The sequence below is a fragment of the Ranitomeya variabilis genome, chromosome 1 (genome assembly GCF_051348905.1).
Source record: "Ranitomeya variabilis isolate aRanVar5 chromosome 1, aRanVar5.hap1, whole genome shotgun sequence".
NCBI classification, from domain to species: domain Eukaryota; kingdom Metazoa; phylum Chordata; class Amphibia; order Anura; family Dendrobatidae; genus Ranitomeya; species Ranitomeya variabilis.
The window spans coordinates 43,684,335-43,705,062 of NC_135232.1; the positions used below are offsets into that span (position 1 = coordinate 43,684,335).

General features: G+C 46.2%; 1 protein-coding gene across 2 annotated transcripts in view; it reads left to right on the forward strand.

Annotated features, from left to right (window-relative positions):
- MALT1 (MALT1 paracaspase) overlaps positions 1-20,728 on the forward strand; it is a 117,007-nt gene that overhangs the window by 55,148 nt on the left and 41,131 nt on the right. Inside the window, exons 7-8 of one of the 2 annotated variants that reach the window (XM_077282839.1) lie at positions 17,219-17,263; positions 20,404-20,430. In XM_077282839.1, coding sequence (XP_077138954.1) covers positions 17,219-17,263; positions 20,404-20,430 — 72 coding nt within the window. The remainder of the gene's footprint in view (positions 1-17,218; positions 17,264-20,403; positions 20,431-20,728) is intronic. The other variant, XM_077282847.1, reaches the window with a different exon arrangement.

Genomic DNA, 20,728 nt, shown 5'->3' on the forward strand with positions numbered 1-20,728 from the left:
CAGGGAGCATACCTACGACTTCCTAGATTCCACGCGCCAGCCGGAGGACTAACTACACCTGGTAGAGGAAGAAACAGACCTGGCTTACCTCTAGGGAAATACCCCAAAAGATGATAGCAGCCCCCCACATGTAATAACGGTGAATTAAGAGGAAAAAACATACACAGTATGAAAGTAGATTTAGCAAAGAGAGGTCCACTTACTAGATAGCAGAAGGATACAAAAGAGGACTTCACGGTCAACTGAAAACCCTTTCAAAAACCATCCTGAAATTACTTTAAGACTCCTGTGTCAACTCATGACACAGGAGTGGCAATTTCAGCCCGCAAGAGCTTCCAGCTACAGAGAATTACAAAAACTGCAAACTGGACAAAAAATGCAAAACAAAAGGACAAAGTCCACTTAGCTGATCAGCCGACTAGTAGCAGGAACATGCAACCGAAGGCTCTGGTTACAATGATGACCGGCAAGGAAATGACTGGAGAGCAAGGCTAAATAGGAAACTCCCAAACACTGATGGAAGCAGGTGAACAGAAGCAGCAAAGGCAAACAAGTCACCAGTACCACCAGCAACCACCAGGGGAGCCCAAAAAGCGGATACACAACAGTACCCTCCCCTTAAGGAGGGGGCACCGAACCCTCACAAGAACCGCCAGGGCGATCTGGATGAGCCCTATGAAAGGCACGAACCAAATCCGAGGCATGAACATCAGAGGCAGTTACCCAAGAATTATCTTCCTGACCATAGCCTTTCCATTTAACCAGATATTGAAGTCTCCGTCTGGAAATACGGGAGTCCAAGATCTTCTCTACGATGTACTCCAATTCACCCTCCACCAGCACAGGAGTAGGAGGTTCAGTAGAAGGAACCACCGGTACCTCATATCTCCGCAACAACGACCGATGGAACACATTATGGATAGCGAAAGATGCCGGGAGGTCCAAACGAAAGGAAACAGGGTTAGGAATCTCCAAAATCCTATAAGGACCGATGAACCGAGGCTTAAATTTGGGAGAAGAAACCCTCATAGGGACAAAACGGGAAGACAACCACACCAAGTCCCCAACGCGAAGGTATGGACCAACACGACGACGACGGTTAGCAAACTGCTGAGTCCTCTCCTGGGACAATTCCAAATTATCCACCACTTGTCCCCAAATCCGATGCAACCGATCCACCACCGCATCCACTCCAGGACAATCCGAAGATTCAACCTGACCAGATGAAAACCGCGGATGAAACCCTGAATTGCAAAAGAAAGGAGAAACCAAAGTGGCAGAACTAGCCCGATTATTAAGAGCAAACTCCGCCAACGGCAGAAAGGCAACCCAATCATCCTGATCCGCAGACACAAAACACCTCAAATAAGTCTCCAAAGTTTGATTAGTTCGCTCCGTCTGGCCATTGGTCTGAGGATGGAATGCAGACGAAAAGGACAAATCAATGCCCAACCTGGCACAGACTGCCCGCCAAAATCTAGACACGAACTGGGTACCCCTGTCAGAAACGATGTTTTCCGGAATACCATGCAAGCGAACCACATTTTGAAAAAACAGAGGGAGCAACTCAGATGAGGAAGGCAACTTAGGCAATGGCACCAAATGAACCATTTTAGAAAAACGGTCACACACCACCCAGATGACAGACATCTTCTGAGAAACAGGGAGATCCGAGATAAAGTCCATAGAGATGTGCGTCCAAGGCCTCTTAGGAATAGGCAAGGGCAACAACAACCCACTAGCCCTAGAACAACAAGGCTTGGCCCGAGCACACACATCGCAAGACTGCACAAAAACACGCACATCTCGAGACAGGGAAGGCCACCAGAAGGATCTAGCCACCAAATCTCTGGTGCCAAAAATTCCCGGATGACCTGCCAGAGTAGAAGAATGAACTTCCGAGATGACTCTAGTGGTCCAATCGTCAGGAACAAACAGTCTACCAGACGGACAACGATCCGGTCTATCCGCCTGAAATTCTTGCAAAGCACGTCGCAAATCTGGAGAGACAGCAGACAAAACCACCCCATCCTTAAGGACACCAGCAGGTTCAGAATTCCCAGGAGAGTCAGGTTCAAAACTCCTAGAAAGAGCATCTGCCTTCACATTCCTAGAACCCGGTAAGTACGAGACCACAAAATCAAACCGGGAAAAGAACAACGACCAACGTGCCTGTCTAGGATTCAGGCGCCTGGCAGACTCCAAATAAATTAAATTCTTGTGATCAGTCAAAACCACCACCTGATGTCTGGCACCCTCAAGCCAATGACGCCACTCCTCAAATGCCCACTTCATGGCCAAAAGCTCCCGATTACCAACATCATAGTTTCGCTCGGCGGCCGAAAATTTTCGTGAAAAGAACGCACAAGGTCTCATCACTGAGCAGTCGGAACTTCTCTGCGACAAAACCGCCCCCGCTCCGATCTCGGAAGCATCGACCTCAACCTGAAAGGGAAGAGAAACATCAGGCTGGCGCAACACAGGGGCAGACAAAAAGCGGCGCTTAAGCTCCCGAAAGGCCTCCACAGCAGCAGGGGACCAATTGGCAACATCAGCACCCTTTTTAGTCAAATCCGTCAGAGGTTTAGCAACGCCAGAAAAACCAGCTATAAATCGACGATAAAAATTAGCAAAGCCCAAGAATTTCTGAAGACTCTTCAGAGAAGTAGGCTGCGTCCAGTCGTAAATAGCCCGAACCTTGACAAGGTCCATCTCAATAGAAGAAGGGGAAAAAATGTACCCCAAAAAGGACATTTTTTGAACCCCAAAAACACACTTTGAACCCTTTACACACAAAGAATTCTCCCGCAAAACCTGAAAAACCCTCCTGACCTGCTGAACATGAGACTCCCAGTCATCAGAAAAAATCAAAATATCATCCAAGTACACAATCATAAATTTATCCAAATATTCACGGAAAATATCATGCATAAAGGACTGAAAGACAGAAGGTGCATTAGAAAGGCCGAAAGGCATTACCAAATACTCAAAATGGCCCTCAGGCGTATTAAATGCGGTTTTCCACTCATCCCCCTGCTTATTTCGCACCAAATTATACGCCCCACGAAGATCAATCTTAGAGAACCACTTAGCCCCCCTTATGCGAGCAAACAAATCAGTCAGTAAAGGCAACGGATACTGATATTTGACTGTAATTTTATTCAGGAGTCGATAATCAATACAAGGCCTCAGAGAGCCATCCTTTTTAGAGACAAAGAAAAAACCGGCTCCTAAAGGAGATGAAGAAGGACGAATATGTCCCTTTTGCAGGGACTCTTTGATATACTCTCGCATAGCAGTATGTTCAGGTACAGATAAATTAAACAAATGACCCTTTGGAAATTTACTGCCAGGAATCAGATCTATGGCGCAATCACAATCCCTGTGAGGAGGGAGTGAACCAATTTTAGGCTCTTCAAAAATATCACGATAATCAGACAAAAATGCCGGAATCTCAGATGGAATAGATGACGAAATGGACACCAAAGGAGTGTCCCCATGAGCCCCCCGACATCCCCAGCTTAACACAGACATAGCTTTCCAGTCAAGGACTGGGTTATGAGACTGTAGCCATGGTAATCCAAGCACCAAAACATCATGTAAATTGTACAACACAAGGAAGCGAATCACCTCCTGATGGTCTGGAGTCATACGCATAGTCACTTGCGTCCAGAACTGTGGTTTATTACAAGCCAAAGGTGTAGAATCAATACCCTTCAGAGGTATAGGGACTTCCAGAGGCTCTAAATCAAACCCACAGCGCCTGGCAAAGGACCAGTCCATAAGACTCAGAGCGGCGCCAGAGTCCACATAGGCATCCACGGTAATAACTGATAATGAACAAATCAAGGTTACAGACAAAATAAATTTGGACTGTAAAGTGCCAATTGAAATAGACTTGTCAACCTTCCTAGTACGTTTAGAGCATGCCGATATAACATGAGCAGAATCACCACAATAGAAGCATAACCCATTTTTACGCCTATAATTCTGCCGCTCGCTTCTGGACATAATTCTGTCACATTGCATTTTCTCTGGCGTCTCTTCAGAAGATACCGCCAAATGGTGCACGGGTTTGCGCTCCCGCAAACGCCGATCAATCTGAATTGCCATTGTCATGGACTCATTCAGACCTGTAGGCGCAGGGAACCATAACATCTTTAACGGCATCAGAAAGGCCCTCTCTGAAATTTGCCGCTAAGGCGCACTCATTCCACTGAGTAAGCACAGACCATTTACGAAATTTTTGGCAGTATATCTCTGCTTCATCTTGCCCTTGAGATAGGGCTATCAAAGCTTTTTCAGCTTGAATCTCCAAATTAGGTTCCTCATAAAGCAACCCTAGAGCCAGAAAAAACGCATCCACATTGAGCAACGCAGGATCCCCTGGTGCCAATGAAAATGCCCAATTTTGAGGGTCACCTCGCAGCAAAGAAATTACAATCTTGACTTGCTGGACAGGATCTCCTGAGGAGTGAGGTCTGAGAGAAAGGAATAATTTACAATTATATTTGAAATTCAGAAACCGAGATCTATCTCTGGAAAATACCTCTGGTGTAGGGATTTTAGGTTCAGAAATAGGAGTATGCATAACAAAATCTTGTAAATTTTGAACCTTCGTAGCAAGATTATTTAAACCTGCAGCCAAACTCTGAGGATCCATCTTTAAACAGGTGAGCTCAGAGCCATTCAAGGATTATAAGGAGAGAAAGGCAAAGGCAGTAATTAGAGCTGAAATACAACTGATCCAACTATGGAGCAAGCATAGGGAAAAAGAAAAAAAAAAAAAATTTACAGACTTCTTTTTTCTCTCCTTTCTTCTGCCAATAAGTTTAACACGGGCCGGTCATACTGTCATGGTTCCCAATGGCAAGGGAACGTAAGAAACATATAAATAACGAACGAGCTCTCGGGTGATGGAAACTCAAGTTGACCGTGAGCTAAATCTAACACACAACTAATAGTGGCCAGGGAGCATACCTACGACTTCCTAGATGCCACGCGCCAGCCGGAGGACTGACTACACCTGGTAGAGGAAGAAACAGACCTGGCTTACCTCTAGGGAAATACCCCAAAAGATGATAGCAGCCCCCCACATGTAATAACGGTGAATTAAGAGGAAAAAATGTTGTGAATTTGGATTCTGGGCTCCCCCGGTGGCTACTGGTGGAATTGAACTTGTGACATCATCTTCCCTGTTCACCTGTTCTGATTAGATCTGGGTGTCGCTATATAACCTGGCTTCTCTGTTAGATGCTTGCCGGTCAACAATGTTATCAGAAGCCTCTCTGTGCTTGTTCCTGCTCCCAGACATCTACTAGATAAGTTGGACATTCGTCCATGTTTTGTTTTTGTATTTTGGTTCCAGTTCACAGCTGCAGTTTCGTTACTGTGTCTGGAAAGCTCTTGTTGATCAGGAATTGCCACTCTGGTATTATGAGTTAATGCCAGAGTCCTAAAGTAATTTCTGGATGTGTTTTGTTAGGGTTTTCTACTGACCATGAAAGTATGCTTTCTGTCTTCTGCTATCTAGAAAGCGGACCTCAAATTTGCTAAAACTATTTTCCTGCTGCGTTTGTTGTTTCATCTCATATCACCGCCAATATATGTGGGGGGCCTCTGTCTCCTTTTTGGGCATTTCTCTAGAGGTGAGTCAGGTCTTATATTTCCCTCTGCTAGCATTATTTAGTTCTCCGGCCGGCGCTGGGCATATAGGGATAAAAAGTAGGACATGCTACCTGGCTACTTCTAGATGATGCGGTAGGTTTAGTTCATGGTCAGTATAGTTACATCTTCCAAGAGCTTGTTCCTATTGAGGCTTATGCTAGTTCTCTGGCCATGGAGATCATGACAGTTTGACCGGCCCACTAAAGGGTTAAAATCCTTGGCTGAGAAAGGAGAGAAATAAGAAGTCTGCTGAAAATTTTTTTTTTTTTTTTTTTTTCTCTAGTAGTTAGTGTGCTCTTAATTGGATCACTTGCCAGTCTGTCTATGCTGCAGTCTTTCTTTTTTTTCTCTCTCCTTCTAATCTTTGAATGGCTCTATGTTCACCTGTCTATAATGGATCTACAGAGTGTAACTGCAGGTTTGAATAATCTCGCCACGAAAGTACAAAGTTTGCAAGATTTTGTTGTTCATGCTCCGGTATCAGAGCCGAGAATTCCTTTGCCGGAATTCTTCTCAGGGAATAGATCTAGCTTTCAGAATTTTAGAAATAATTGTAAGTTATTTTTGTCCCTGAAATCTCGTTCTGCTGGAGACCCTGCACAGCAGGTTGGGATTGTGATTTCCTTGCTCCGCGGCGACCCTCAAGATTGGGCTTTTGCATTGGCACCAGGGGATCCTGCGTTGCGCAATGTGGATGCGTTTTTTCTGGCCTTGGGCTTGCTGTATGAGGAACCTCATTTGGAACTTCAGGCAGAAAAAACTTTGATGTCCCTATCTCAGGGGCAAGATGAAGCTGAAATTTACTGCCAAAGATTCCGTAAATGGTCTGTGCTTACTCAGTGGAATGAGTGTGCCTTGGCGGCTACTTTCAGAGAGGGTCTTTCTGATGCCATTAAGGATGTTATGGTGGGGTTCCCTGTGCCTGCAAGTCTGAATGAGTCCATGACAATGGCCATTCAGATCGATAGGCGTCTGCGGGAGCGCAAACCAGTGCACCATCTGGCGGTGTCCACTGAGAAGACGCCAGAAAACATGCAGTGTGATAGAATTCTGTCCAGAAGCGAGCGGCAGAATTTTAGACGGAAAAATGGGTTGTGTTTCTATTGTGGTGATTCTACTCATGTTATATCAGCATGCTTTAAGCGTACTAAAAAGCTTGATAAATCCGTTCCCATTGGCACTTTACAGTCTAAATTTATTTTGTCTGTGACCCTGATTTGCTCTTTGTCATCTATTACTACGGACGCCTATATCGACTCTGGCGCCGCTTTGAGTCTTATGGATTGGTCCTTTGCCAATCGTTGTGGGTATGATTTAGAGCCTTTGGAGACTCTTATTCCTCTGAAGGGGATTGACTCCACCCCATTGGCTAATAATAAACCACAATACTGGACACAAGTGACTATGTGTATTAATCCGGATCACCAGGAGACTATTCGTTTTCTGGTGCTGTATAATCTACATGATGATTTGGTGCTAGGATTGCCATGGCTGCAGTCTCACAACCCAGTCCTTGACTGGAGAGCTATGTCTGTGTTGAGCTGGGGATGTAAGGGGACTCATGGGGACGTACCTTTGGTGTCCATTTCATCATCTATTCCCTCTGAAATCCCTGAGTTCCTGTCTGATTATCGTGACGTCTTTGAAGAACCCAAGCTGGGTTCACTACCTCCGCACCGTGAGTGCGATTGTGCTATAGATTTAATTCCGGGTAGCAAATACCCAAAGGGTCGTTTATTTAATCTGTCTGTGCCTGAACATACTGCTATGCGAGAATATATAAAGGAGTCCTTGGAAAAGGGACATATTCGTCCATCGTCATCTCCCTTAGGAGCCGGTTTTTTCTTTGTGTCAAAAAAAGACGGCTCTTTGAGACCATGTATTGATTATCGGCTTTTGAATAAAATCACGGTTAAATATCAATACCCATTGCCGTTGCTGACTGATTTGTTTGCTCGCATAAAGGGGGCCAAGTGGTTCTCTAAGATTGATCTCCGTGGGGCGTATAATTTGGTGCGGATCAGGCAGGGGGATGAGTGGAAAACCGCATTTAATACGCCCGAGGGCCACTTTGAGTATTTGGTGATGCCTTTTGGTCTTTCTAATGCCCCTTCAGTCTTCCAGTCCTTTATGCATGATATTTTCCGCGATTTTTTGGATAAATTTATGATAGTGTATCTGGATGATATTCTGATTTTTTCGGATGATTGGGACTCTCATGTCCGGCAAGTTAAGAGGGTTTTTCAGGTTTTGCGGTCTAATTCTCTGTGTGTCAAGGGTTCTAAGTGCGTTTTTGGGGTTCAGAGAATTTCCTTTTTGGGATATATTTTTTCTCCCTCTTCCATTGAGATGGATCCTGTCAAGGTTCAAGCTATTTGTGATTGGACGCAGCCCTCTTCTCTTAAAAGTCTTCAGAAATTTTTGGGCTTTGCCAACTTTTATCGTCGATTTATTTCTGGTTTTTCGGATGTCGTTAAGCCATTGACCGATTTGACTAGACAGGGTGCTGATGTTGCTAATTGGTCCCCTGATGCTGTGGAGGCCTTTCAGGAGCTTAAGCGCCGTTTTTCTTCTGCCCCTGTGTTGCGTCAGCCTGATGTGACTCTTCCTTTTCAGGTTGAGGTCGACGCTTCTGAGATCGGGGCTGGGGCAGTGTTGTCGCAGAAAAGTTCTGACTGCGCCGTGATGAGGCCTTGTGCCTTCTTTTCCCGTAAATTTTCGCCCGCTGAGCGGAATTATGATGTTGGGAATCGGGAGCTTTTGGCCATGAAGTGGGCGTTTGAGGAGTGGCGCCATTGGCTCGAGGGGGCCAGACATCAGGTGGTGGTATTGACTGACCACAAAAATTTGATCTATCTTGAGACCGCCAGGCGCCTGAATCCTAGACAGGCGCGCTGGTCATTATTTTTCTCTCGGTTTAATTTTGTGGTATCGTACCTACCGGGTTCTAAGAATGTTAAGGCGGATGCCCTTTCTAGGAGTTTTGAGCCTGATTCACCCGGCAACTCTGACCCCACAGGTATTCTTAAGGAGGGAGTTATCTTGTCAGCCGTTTCTCCAGACCTGCGGCGGGCCTTGCAGGAGTTTCAGGCGGATAGACCGGATCGTTGTCCGCCTGATAGGTTGTTTGTTCCTGATGATTGGACCAGTAGAGTCATCTCTGAGGTACATTCTTCTGCATTGGCAGGTCATCCTGGAATTTTTGGTACCAGGGATTTGGTGGCAAGATCCTTCTGGTGGCCTTCCCTGTCACGAGATGTGCGAGGCTTTGTGCAGTCTTGTGACGTTTGTGCTCGGGCCAAGCCTTGTTGTTCTCGGGCTAGTGGATTATTGTTGCCCTTGCCTATTCCTAAGAGGCCTTGGACACACATCTCGATGGATTTTATTTCAGATCTGCCTGTTTCTCAGAAGATGTCTGTCATCTGGGTGGTGTGTGACCGTTTTTCTAAGATGGTCCATTTGGTTCCCCTGCCCAAATTGCCTTCTTCTTCCGAGTTGGTGCCCCTGTTTTTTCAAAATGTTGTTCGTTTGCATGGTATTCCTGAGAATATCGTTTCTGACAGAGGAACCCAATTTGTGTCTAGATTTTGGCGGGCATTCTGTGCTAGGATGGGCATAGATTTGTCTTTTTCGTCTGCTTTTCACCCTCAGACTAATGGCCAGACCGAGCGGACTAATCAGACCCTGGAGACATATCTGAGGTGTTTTGTGTCTGCTGACCAGGATGATTGGGTTGCTTTTTTGCCATTGGCGGAGTTCGCCCTCAATAATCGGGCCAGCTCTGCCACTTTGGTGTCCCCGTTTTTCTGTAATTCGGGGTTCCACCCTCGATTTTCCTCCGGTCAGATGGAATCCTCGGATTGTCCTGGAGTGGATGCAGTGGTGGAGAGATTGCATCATATCTGGGGGCAGGTGATGGACAATTTAAAGTTGTCCCAGGAGAAGACTCAGCTTTTTGCCAACCGTCACCGTCGTGTTGGTCCTCGGCTTTGTGTTGGAGATTTGGTGTGGTTGTCTTCTCGTTTTGTCCCTATGAGGGTCTCATCTCCTAAGTTTAAGCCTCGGTTCATCGGTCCGTATAAAATATTGGAGATTCTTAACCCTGTTTCCTTCCGTTTGGACCTCCCTGCATCCTTTTCTATTCATAACGTTTTTCATCGGTCGTTATTGCGCAGGTATGAGGCACCGATTGTGCCTTCCGTTGAGCCTCCTGCTCCGGTGTTGGTTGAGGGTGAGTTGGAGTACGTTGTGGAAAAAATCCTAGACTCCCGTGTTTCCAGACGGAGACTCCAGTATCTGGTCAAGTGGAAGGGATACGGCCAGGAGGACAATTCTTGGGTCACTGCATCTGATGTTCATGCCTCTGATCTGGTTCGTGCCTTTCATAGGGCCCATCCTGATCGCCCTGGTGGTTCTGGTGAGGGTTCGGTGCCCCCTCCTTGAGGGGGGGGTACTGTTGTGAATTTGGATTCTGGGCTCCCCCGGTGGCTACTGGTGGAATTGAACTTGTGACATCATCTTCCCTGTTCACCTGTTCTGATTAGATCTGGGTGTCGCTATATAACCTGGCTTCTCTGTTAGATGCTTGCCGGTCAACAATGTTATCAGAAGCCTCTCTGTGCTTGTTCCTGCTCCCAGACATCTACTAGATAAGTTGGACATTCGTCCATGTTTTGTTTTTGTATTTTGGTTCCAGTTCACAGCTGCAGTTTCGTTACTGTGTCTGGAAAGCTCTTGTTGATCAGGAATTGCCACTCTGGTATTATGAGTTAATGCCAGAGTCCTAAAGTAATTTCTGGATGTGTTTTGTTAGGGTTTTCTACTGACCATGAAAGTATGCTTTCTGTCTTCTGCTATCTAGAAAGCGGACCTCAAATTTGCTAAAACTATTTTCCTGCTGCGTTTGTTGTTTCATCTCATATCACCGCCAATATATGTGGGGGGCCTCTGTCTCCTTTTTGGGCATTTCTCTAGAGGTGAGTCAGGTCTTATATTTCCCTCTGCTAGCATTATTTAGTTCTCCGGCCGGCGCTGGGCATATAGGGATAAAAAGTAGGACATGCTACCTGGCTACTTCTAGATGATGCGGTAGGTTTAGTTCATGGTCAGTATAGTTACATCTTCCAAGAGCTTGTTCCTATTGAGGCTTATGCTAGTTCTCTGGCCATGGAGATCATGACAAAAAAACATACACAGTATGAAAGTAGATTTAGCAAAGAGAGGTCCACTTACTAGATAGCAGAAGGATACAAAAGAGGACTTCACGGTCAACTGAAAACCCTTTCAAAAACCATCCTGAAATTACTTTAAGACTCCTGTGTCAACTCATGACACAGGAGTGGCAATTTCAGCCCGCAAGAGCTTCCAGCTACAGAGAATTACAAAAACTGCAAACTGGACAAAAAATGCAAAACAAAAGGACAAAGTCCACTTAGCTGATCAGCCGACTAGTAGCAGGAACATGCAACCGAAGGCTCTGGTTACAATGATGAAGCAGGTGAACAGAAGCAGCAAAGGCAAACAAGTCACCAGTACCACCAGCAACCACCAGGGGAGCCCAAAAAGCGGATACACAACACAATAGGTGATGTCACAGCTCACCTCCTCCTCCTGTACAATGACTGATAACACCACTATATACAGTAGATAACACAGGATCCACCATTCACAGTAGGTGATATCACAGCTCACCTCCTCTTCCTGTACAATGACTGATAACACCTCTATATACAGTAGATAACACAGGATCCACCATTCACAATAGGTGATATCACAGCTCACCTCCTCCTCCTGCTGTACAATGATTGATAACACCTCTATATACAGTAGATAACACAGAATCCACCATTCACAATAGGTGATGTCACAGCTCACCTCCTCCTCCTGTACAATGACTGATAACACCTCTATATACAGTAGATAACACAGAATCCACCATTCACAATAGGTGATGTCACAGCTCACCTCCTCCTCCTGTACAATGACTGATAACACCTCTATATACAGTAGATAACAGGATCCACCATTCACAATAGGTGATGTCACAGCTCACCTCCTTCTCCTCCTGTACAATGATTGATAACACCTCTATATACAGTAGATGACACACTATCTACCATTCACAATAGGTGATGTCACAGCTCACCTTTTTCTCCTGTACAATGACTGATAACACCTCTATATACAGTAGATAACACAGGATCCACCATTCACATTAGGTGATATGACAGCTCACCTCCTCCTCCTGTACAATGACTGATAACACCTCTATATACAGTAGATAACACAGGATCCACCATTCACATTAGGTGATGTCACAGCTCACCTCCTCCTCCTGTACAATGACTGGTAACACCTCTATATAGAGTAAATAACACAGGATCCACCATTCACAATAGCTGATGTCACAGCTCACCCCCTCCTCCTGTACAATGACTGATAACACCTCTATATACAGTAAATAACACAGGATCCACCATTCACAATATCTGATGTCACAGATCACCTCCTCCTTCTGTACAATGACTGATAACACCTCTATATACAGTAGATAACACAGGATCCACCACTCACAATAGGTGATGTCACAGCTCACCTCCTCCTTCTTTACAATGACTGATAACACCTCTATATACAGTAGATAACACCGGATCCACCATTCACAATAGGTGATGTCACAGCTCACCTCCTCCTCCTGTACAATGACTGATAACACCTCTATATACAGTAGATAACACAAGATCCACCATTCACAATAGGTGATGTCACAGCTCACCTCCCCCTCCTGTACAATGACTAATAACACCTCTATATACAGTAGATAACACAGGATCCACCATTTACAATAGGTTATGTCACAGCTCACCTCCTCCTCCTGTACAATGACTGATAACACCTCTGTATACAGTAGATAACACATGATCCACCATTCACAACAGGTGGTATCACAGCTGACCTCCTTCTCCTGTACAATGACTGATAACACCTCTGTATACAGTAGATAACACAGGATCCACCTTTCACAACAGGTGGTATCACAGCTCACCTCCTCCTCCTGTACAATGACTGATAACACCTCTGTATACAGTAGATAACACAGGATCCACCATTCACATTAGGTGATGTCACAGCTCACCTCCTCCTCCTGTACAATGACTGATAACACCTCCATATACATTAGATAACACAGGATCCACCATTCACATTAGGTGATGTCACAGCTCACCTCCTCCTCCTGTACAATGACTGATAACACCTCTATATACAGTAGGTAACACAGGATCCACCATTCACATTAGGTGATGTCACAGCTCACCTCCTCCTCCTGTACAATGACTGATAACACCTCTATATACATTAGATAACACAGGATCCACCATTCACATTAGGTGATGTCAGAGCTCACCTCCTCCTCCTGTACAATGACTGATAACACATCTATATACATTAGATAACACAGGATCGGCCATTCACAATAGGTGATGTCACAGCTCACCTCCTCCTCCTCTACAATGACTGATAACACCTCTATATACAGTAGATAACACAGGATCCACCATTCACAATAGGTGATGTCACAGCTCACCTCCTCCTCCTGTACAATGACTGATAACACCTCTATATACAGTAGATAACACAGGATCCACCATTCACAATAGGTGATGTCACAGCTCTCCTCCTCCTCCTGTACAATGACTAATAACACCTCTATATACAGTAGATAACACAGGATCCACCATTCACAATAGGTGATGTCACAGCTCACCTCCTCCTCCTGTACAATGACTGATAACACCTCTATATACAGTAGATAACACATGATCCACCATTCACAACAGGTGGTATCACAGCTGACCTCCTCCTCCTGTACAATGACTGATAACACCTCTATATACATTAGATAACACAGGATCCACCATTCACATTAGGTGATGTCACAGCTCACCTCCTCCTCCTGTACAATGACTGATAACACCTCTGTGTACAGTAGGCATCACTCCTGGATCTTATCTTATTGATCATTATGTTGTCCCCATTAAATATAATGATAAACATTAACATGGCAGCGGTAATAACCGTCACAAACTGCGGCCCCTACTTTTCCTAACCGGATACATAGTCTTCTTCCTGTTTATTATCCCTCTTTTTTCTGGCCCAAGTGAAGTGTCCTGCTGATCTTAAACACGTCTTCTCCTTTAGAAGAACCTTTACACATAGTATCTTCTCCCCCTCTTTGGAGGTCCTACAGCCAGCAGTTAATTAGGCTACGTTCACATTTGCGTTGTGCGCCGCAGCGTCGTCGCCGCACCAAAACGCATGCGTCGTGCGGCCCTATCTTTAACATTGGGGCCGCATGGCGCCGCATGTACATGCGTTGTCATGCGTTTTGGTGCGTCGTACGCCGCATGCGGCGTTAGGGCGCACCTGTCAGGGCGCGGCAAACGCAACATGTTGCATTTTTTTTGCGGCGCCGACTTTTTAAAAAACGCATGCGTCGTGTTTGCGTCGCTTTTGCGTCGTCGATGCGCCTTTTTTCCCATTGATTTGCATTGACAACGCAGACGACGCAAGTACTTGCGTCGTGGTGCGTTGTACGACGCATGCGTTTTCCAAAAAAATTGCAAAAATTGTCTAGACTTTGGGGGGGCGCATGCGGCGCAAAACGCTGCGTTTTTTGTTCATAACGCAACTGCGTTTTTGTTTGCGTTGTGCGTTGCGGCGCCGACGCTGCGGCGCACAACGCAAATGTGAACGTAGCCTAAGGCTACGTTCACATTTGCGGTGTGCGCCGCAGCGTCGCCGCCGCAACGCACAGCGCAAATGTGAACACATGCACAACGCAGCTTTTTGCGCCGCATGCGTCCTTTTTTTCATTGATTTTGGACGCAGCAAAAATGCAACTTGCTGCGTCCTCCGCGACCCGACGCGGGCGCCGCAGGGACGCATGCGGCGCAAAAAGCAAGTGCACCGCATGTCCATGCGCCCCCATGTTAAATATAGGGGCGCATGATGCATGCGGCGCCGCTGCGGCGCCCGCCGCTGCGGCGGGCGCCGCTAATGTGAACGTAGCCTAAGGCTACGTTCACATTTGCGTTGTGCGCCGCAGCGTCGGCGCCGCAACGCACAACGCAAACAAAAACGCAGTTGCGTTATGAACAAAAAACGCAGCGTTTTGCGCCGCATGCGCCCCCCCAAAGTCTAGACAATTTTTGCAATTTTTTTGGAAAACGCATGCGTCGTACAACGCACCACGACGCAAGTACTTGCGTCGTCTGCGTTGTCAATGCAAATCAATGGGAAAAAAGGCGCATCGACGACGCAAAAGCGACGCAAACACGACGCATGCGTTTTTTAAAAAGTCGGCGCCGCAAAAAAAATGCAACATGTTGCGTTTGCCGCGCCCTGACAGGTGCGCCCTAACGCCGCATGCGGCGTACGACGCACCAAAACGCATGACAACGCATGTACATGCGGCGCCATGCGGCCCCAATGTTAAAGATAGGGCCGCACGACGCATGCGTTTTGGTGCGGCGACGACGCTGCGGCGCACAACGCAAATGTGAACGTAGCCTTAAATGGACGACCTGTCGTAACTGTGTAATGCTTCACTTAGGGGGACCCTGCAGAGGAAGTGAACACTTGCTGGCAGATCCACCAACAGATTGCAGTTGATCCCTGGGACCATGTGATCAGCTTAGTAATTGGAGGACTCATCTCACTGGAAATGTTAGAAGCCGGGGAAGTCTATAAAGAACAAAAATCTGTTAGAAACAAAAAAAAGCACCAAAACAAAACCCCTTCCGCCAGGACAGGGTTCCTACAGATTAGTAACCATCAATTTTGGCAGATCGGTTACACAAATAACACAATAAGCAACTTAAGGAAATTAGATAAATGATAGTGTAAGCCCCAACACTTCCTTCATTATATTTTCTGTTTTAATCCCCCATTATATGTGTTTGCTGTCAGTGAATCAGTGAATGAAAACGTTGTCATCTGCTGCAACATCACAGCTAGTCCTGCTCTCAGCAGAGAAGTGGATACATTGTCTCCAGTATGGATAATGCTCTGTGAGCGGCACACATCAGCGGCAGCTGTACAGATCTGGATACAATGTATCCATGTGGACAATGCTCTGTGAGCGGCACACATCAGCCGCAGCTGTACAGACCTGGATACAATGTATCGAGTTTGGACAATGCTCTGTGAGCTGTACACATCAGCCGCAGCTGTATAGATCTGGATGCAATGTATCCAGTGTGGATAATGCTCTGTGAGCAGCACACATCAGCCTCAGCTGTACAGATCTGGATGCATTATATCCAGTGTGGACAATGCTCTGTGAGCTGCATATATCAGCCTCAGCTGTACAGATCTAGATACATTGTATCCAGTGTGGACAATGCTCTGTGAGCTGCACACATCAGCCTCAGCTGTACAGATCTGGATGCATTGTATCCAGTGTGGATAATGCTCTGTGAGTAGCACACATCAGGGCAGCTGTACAGATCTGGATACATTGTATCCAGTGTGGACAATGCTCTGTGAGCAGCACACATCAGCCTCAGCTGTGCAGATCTGGATGCATTATATCCAGTGTGGACAATGCTCTGTGAGCTGCACACATCAGCGTCAGCTGTACAGATCTGGATGCATTGTATCCAGTGTGGACAATGCTCTGTGAGCAGCACACATCAGGGCAGCTGTACAGATCTGGATACATTGTATCCAGTGTGGACAATGCTCTGTGAGCAGCACACATCAGGGCAGCTGTACAGATCTGGATACATTGTATCCAGTGTGGATAATGCTCTGTGAGCAGCACACATCAGCTGCACAGATTTGGATGCATTGTATCCATGTGGACAATGCTCTGTGAGCGGCACACATCAGCCTCAGTTGTGCAGATCTGGATGCGTTATATCCAGTGTGGACAATGCTCTGTGAGCTGCATACATCAGCCGCAGCTGTACAGATCTGGATACAATGTACCCAGTGTGGATAATACTCTGTGAGCGGCACACATCAGCTGCATAGATCTGGATACAATGTATCTATGTGGACAATGCTGTGTGAGCTGCACACATGAGCTGCAGCTGTACAGATCTGGATGCATTGTATCCAGTGTGGACAATGCTCTGTGAGCAGCACACATCAGGGCAGCTGTACAGATCTGGATACATTGTATCCAGTGTGGATAATGCTCTGTGAGCAGCACACATCAGCGGCAGCTGTACAGATCTGGATGCATTGCGGACAATGCTCTGTGAGCGGCACACATCAGCTGCACATATCTGTATACAATGTATCCATGTGGACAATGCTCTGTGAGCGGCACACATCAGTCGCAGCTGCACATATATATATATATATATACAGTATATATATATATATATATATATATATATATATATATAGACCATGGCCTCACTGGTCAGGCCGGGGTTGGATGGCTCAGGATGTTGGTGGGATGTATAAGCTGTGGTCGTGTTTCACTAAAAGAAAATCTAATAGATAAATATTAAATGTTGTTTTTCTTTCAAAATAAAAGGAAGTGCGAAGCTCTGGACAAACGTCGCTATGGAGTGCACGGAAGGTAGGGGCATGTGTGATTCCTGCATGTTCTGGCTTGAGGATGTATTGATTTTGCATGAAAAATCAAATTAAATCCCGCGCACGGTCATCTATGGTGATGGTGGATGATCTGTCGCTGCTGCGCTGTCACCTTCCTGCTCGGCTGTACGCTTGTGTCTCCTTTCCAGCAGTCATATGGCGGGCGGAAAATAGGAGAGGAACATTGCTGCCATCATGAGTCCTTAAAAGTATGTCCAAGACTTGTGTATTCATGACCCATCCTTGGGATAGGTCATCATTATCAGGATTGTGGGGCCGACACCTGGCATCTCCACCGGCCCACGACAGAAGGATGTCCACAGTGTAGAGAGCCGAAACCGGACGCAACATCTCCAACATGGCCCCTAGATTCCACACACCATTGGTCTTTTTATATGTGTCAAAGGGACCTTTTGGGTCCCCGAGGGTCCAGCAATTTTACGGGGGGATATTTAAAGTAGAGAGCTCCTGGAGTAGGGGGTACGTCGAGCAATGGTACTAAAGGTGCAGGGATTTATCTGAAGCACGGACACTAAAAAGGGCATCTGGAACGGCGGGATTAGAGGGGCACCTGGTAATATAGGCACTTTTAGAGGGATACTTGGACCAGGGGCAGTAAGGGGGGACACAGGCGCATCGGCACCATAGAAGGATGGATACCTAAAGCAGGGACACTAAAAAGGACATCTGGAACGGTGTGACTAAAGGGGCACCTGGTAATATAGGAACTTTTAGAGGGATACTTGGACCAGGGGCAGTAAGGGGGGACACAGGCGCACCGGCACCATAGAAGGATGGATGGCCAAAGCAGGGACACTAAGCAAGGTCTTCTGGAACGGCGGGACTAGAGGGGCACCTGGTAATATAGGCACTTTTAGAGGGATAATTGGACCAGGGTCAGTAAGGTGGGACACAGGCGCAGCGGCACCATAGAAGGATGGATGGCCAAAGCAGGGACACTAAGCAAGGTCTTCTGGAACGGCGGGACTAGAGGGGCACCTGGTAATATAGGCACTTTTAGAGGGATAATTGGACCAGGGGCAGTAAGGGGGGACACAGGCGCAGCGGCACCATAGAAGGATGGATGGCCAAAGCAGGGACACTAAGCAAGGTCTTCTGGAACGGCGGGACTAGAGGGGCACCTGGTAATATAGGCACTTTTAGAGGGATAATTGGACCAGGGTCAGTAAGGTGGGACACAGGCGCAGCGGCACCATAGAAGGATGGATGGCCAAAGCAGGGACACTAAGCAAGGTCTTCTGGAACGGCGGGACTAGAGGGGCACCTGGTAATATAGGCACTTTTAGAGGGATAATTGGACCAGGGGCAGTAAGGGGGGACACAGGCGCAGCGGCACCATAGAAGGATGGATGGCCAAAGCAGGGACACTAAGCAAGGTCTTCTGGAACGGCGGGACTAGAGGGGCACCTGGTAATATAGGCACTTTTAGAGGGATAATTGGACCAGGGGCAGTAAGGGGGGACACAGGCGCAGCGGCACCATAGAAGGATGGATGGCCAAAGCAGGGACACTAAGCAAGGTCTTCTGGAGCAGGGGTACCAGCCACTAATAGGGGTCATGTGGCTATAGGTACTGTACATAGAGCACCTGAAGCAGCATCGCAAAGAGAGGAAACCAATAGTTTGGGCACTAGAGGATGGAACCTGGAGCAATGGCGTCAGATGGAGATCCCAAAGTATATATCGGTGTGCAGCCAGAGGAACAAACGAGTGGCGCCAGTATGTTCCACACATAGGAAACGTTCATCAGGTCGTGCTAACTTTCCGAGTCCACTAGACTTTTCAGGATGTCTATTCTTTGACCTTACAAAGTCAAACCCTACAGAGCGATTCCATAAATGATAGCGCCACGTTGGACAGAGAGATGCACAAAGCAAAGACAGATACTACGGAAGGATAGAGGGAACACAAAGAGCTTTCTCCTGTTTTGCTGCTAGTTTTTTGGCTTTGCCTCATTTGCATGCATGGTCATCAGTAGCCGTACCTCCGGGTGGCACGCACACGGCTTTCCTGTCCCATCATCCGTCCATTTTCATTCCTGCTTTCTGTCTGATGTCATCGGGAGCGGTGATGAGCTTTGTGGTACGGTGACATTTATTTGGTGTCACCAGTAAACATACTCAAGCCTTGACATATTGGAAATCGAATCTCGCTAATCAGGTCCAGAATCCTCAAAGCACGTCTGTGACAACAGCGCCACCCTCAGACTCAAAGTGTAACTACACATATGTATTATTTCATCAACAGCATTAAACTGAAAAAGATCCCCAGTAATAAAAACGCTCCCCCGGTCGTCTTCTGATCTTATCCCCCGTTCATTTTTCTCCGAAATTTAGAAAATCAGAGTGCAACTAATGTGATTAATTGCTTTTTATAATCTTTAAGAAGATGAGATAACCCCTTTAAAGGGGTTTTTGCTATTTAATCTAAGCATGAGGTAGGGGCAGAGACCCTGATTTCCATGATTTATCACTTACTAGACAGTCTGTTGCAGGTTTCAATACAATCAATGTTTTATCAGCAGGGGATTATCACTACTGGACTTGATGTCTGTTGACGAATAGTGCTCCTGTTCGGTGCAACCTCGCCCCACCACTGATTGGCAGCTTTCTGTCTATGCACAGCGTAAACAGAAAACAGCCAATCAGTGATGTGGGCGGAGTTATTGCTTGGAGTTCTGCTTGGTCTGCAGCAGAGAAAACTGTGCAATGCCTCACTTCTCCAGCGGTGGCGCTGCAGGGAAATTAAACACTTTCCTGCCAGGTTTCCCCACAGATCACAACCGATCACTGTGATCAGCTTCATATTAAGGGACTCTTCTATCAAATTGCGATTGTAGAAAAAATATAACAAATTCATTAAAAACAAAAAAACTGGTAAAAAAAAGGAAAACGTTTTTCACCCAAAATAATTCCCCTTACAAGAACACACTCAACTTTTTCCCTTTTGAGTTCAAAATCACAGGACAGACCCATCAAAGTCAAGACTGTTGGCAAATCTGAGAAGAAGAGTAAAATGATCACAATAATCACATTTTTTTTTTTATTCTTTGTATTTGAAGTTTTGGGATTTTTACAGTTTTATGTTCTTCGCTTTGTTTTAGATGAATTGAGTGACATCATTGTAAAGGGTAAGTTACAGTTCGTGCTTTTGTGATCTCGAAGGGGAACTAAGTTTAGAATTTAAAAAAAATATTTTCTGGGGGGGGGGGCAAATATATGGAAGGGTCACTTATTTTTTGTATTTCCTGTATAGACAGTACATAAAAGAGTGGTCTCTAAGGCAATGAATGGGGTCAATTGGCCAGGACATGTCGATAGATTACTACAGCGTCCGGGAAGTGATAGGCGACAGGTCTTCCCCGGACACCAGGTTCCAGGGGGCATCATACAGAGCCTTATCTGTGTATAGCGCTATTAATCTGCTTC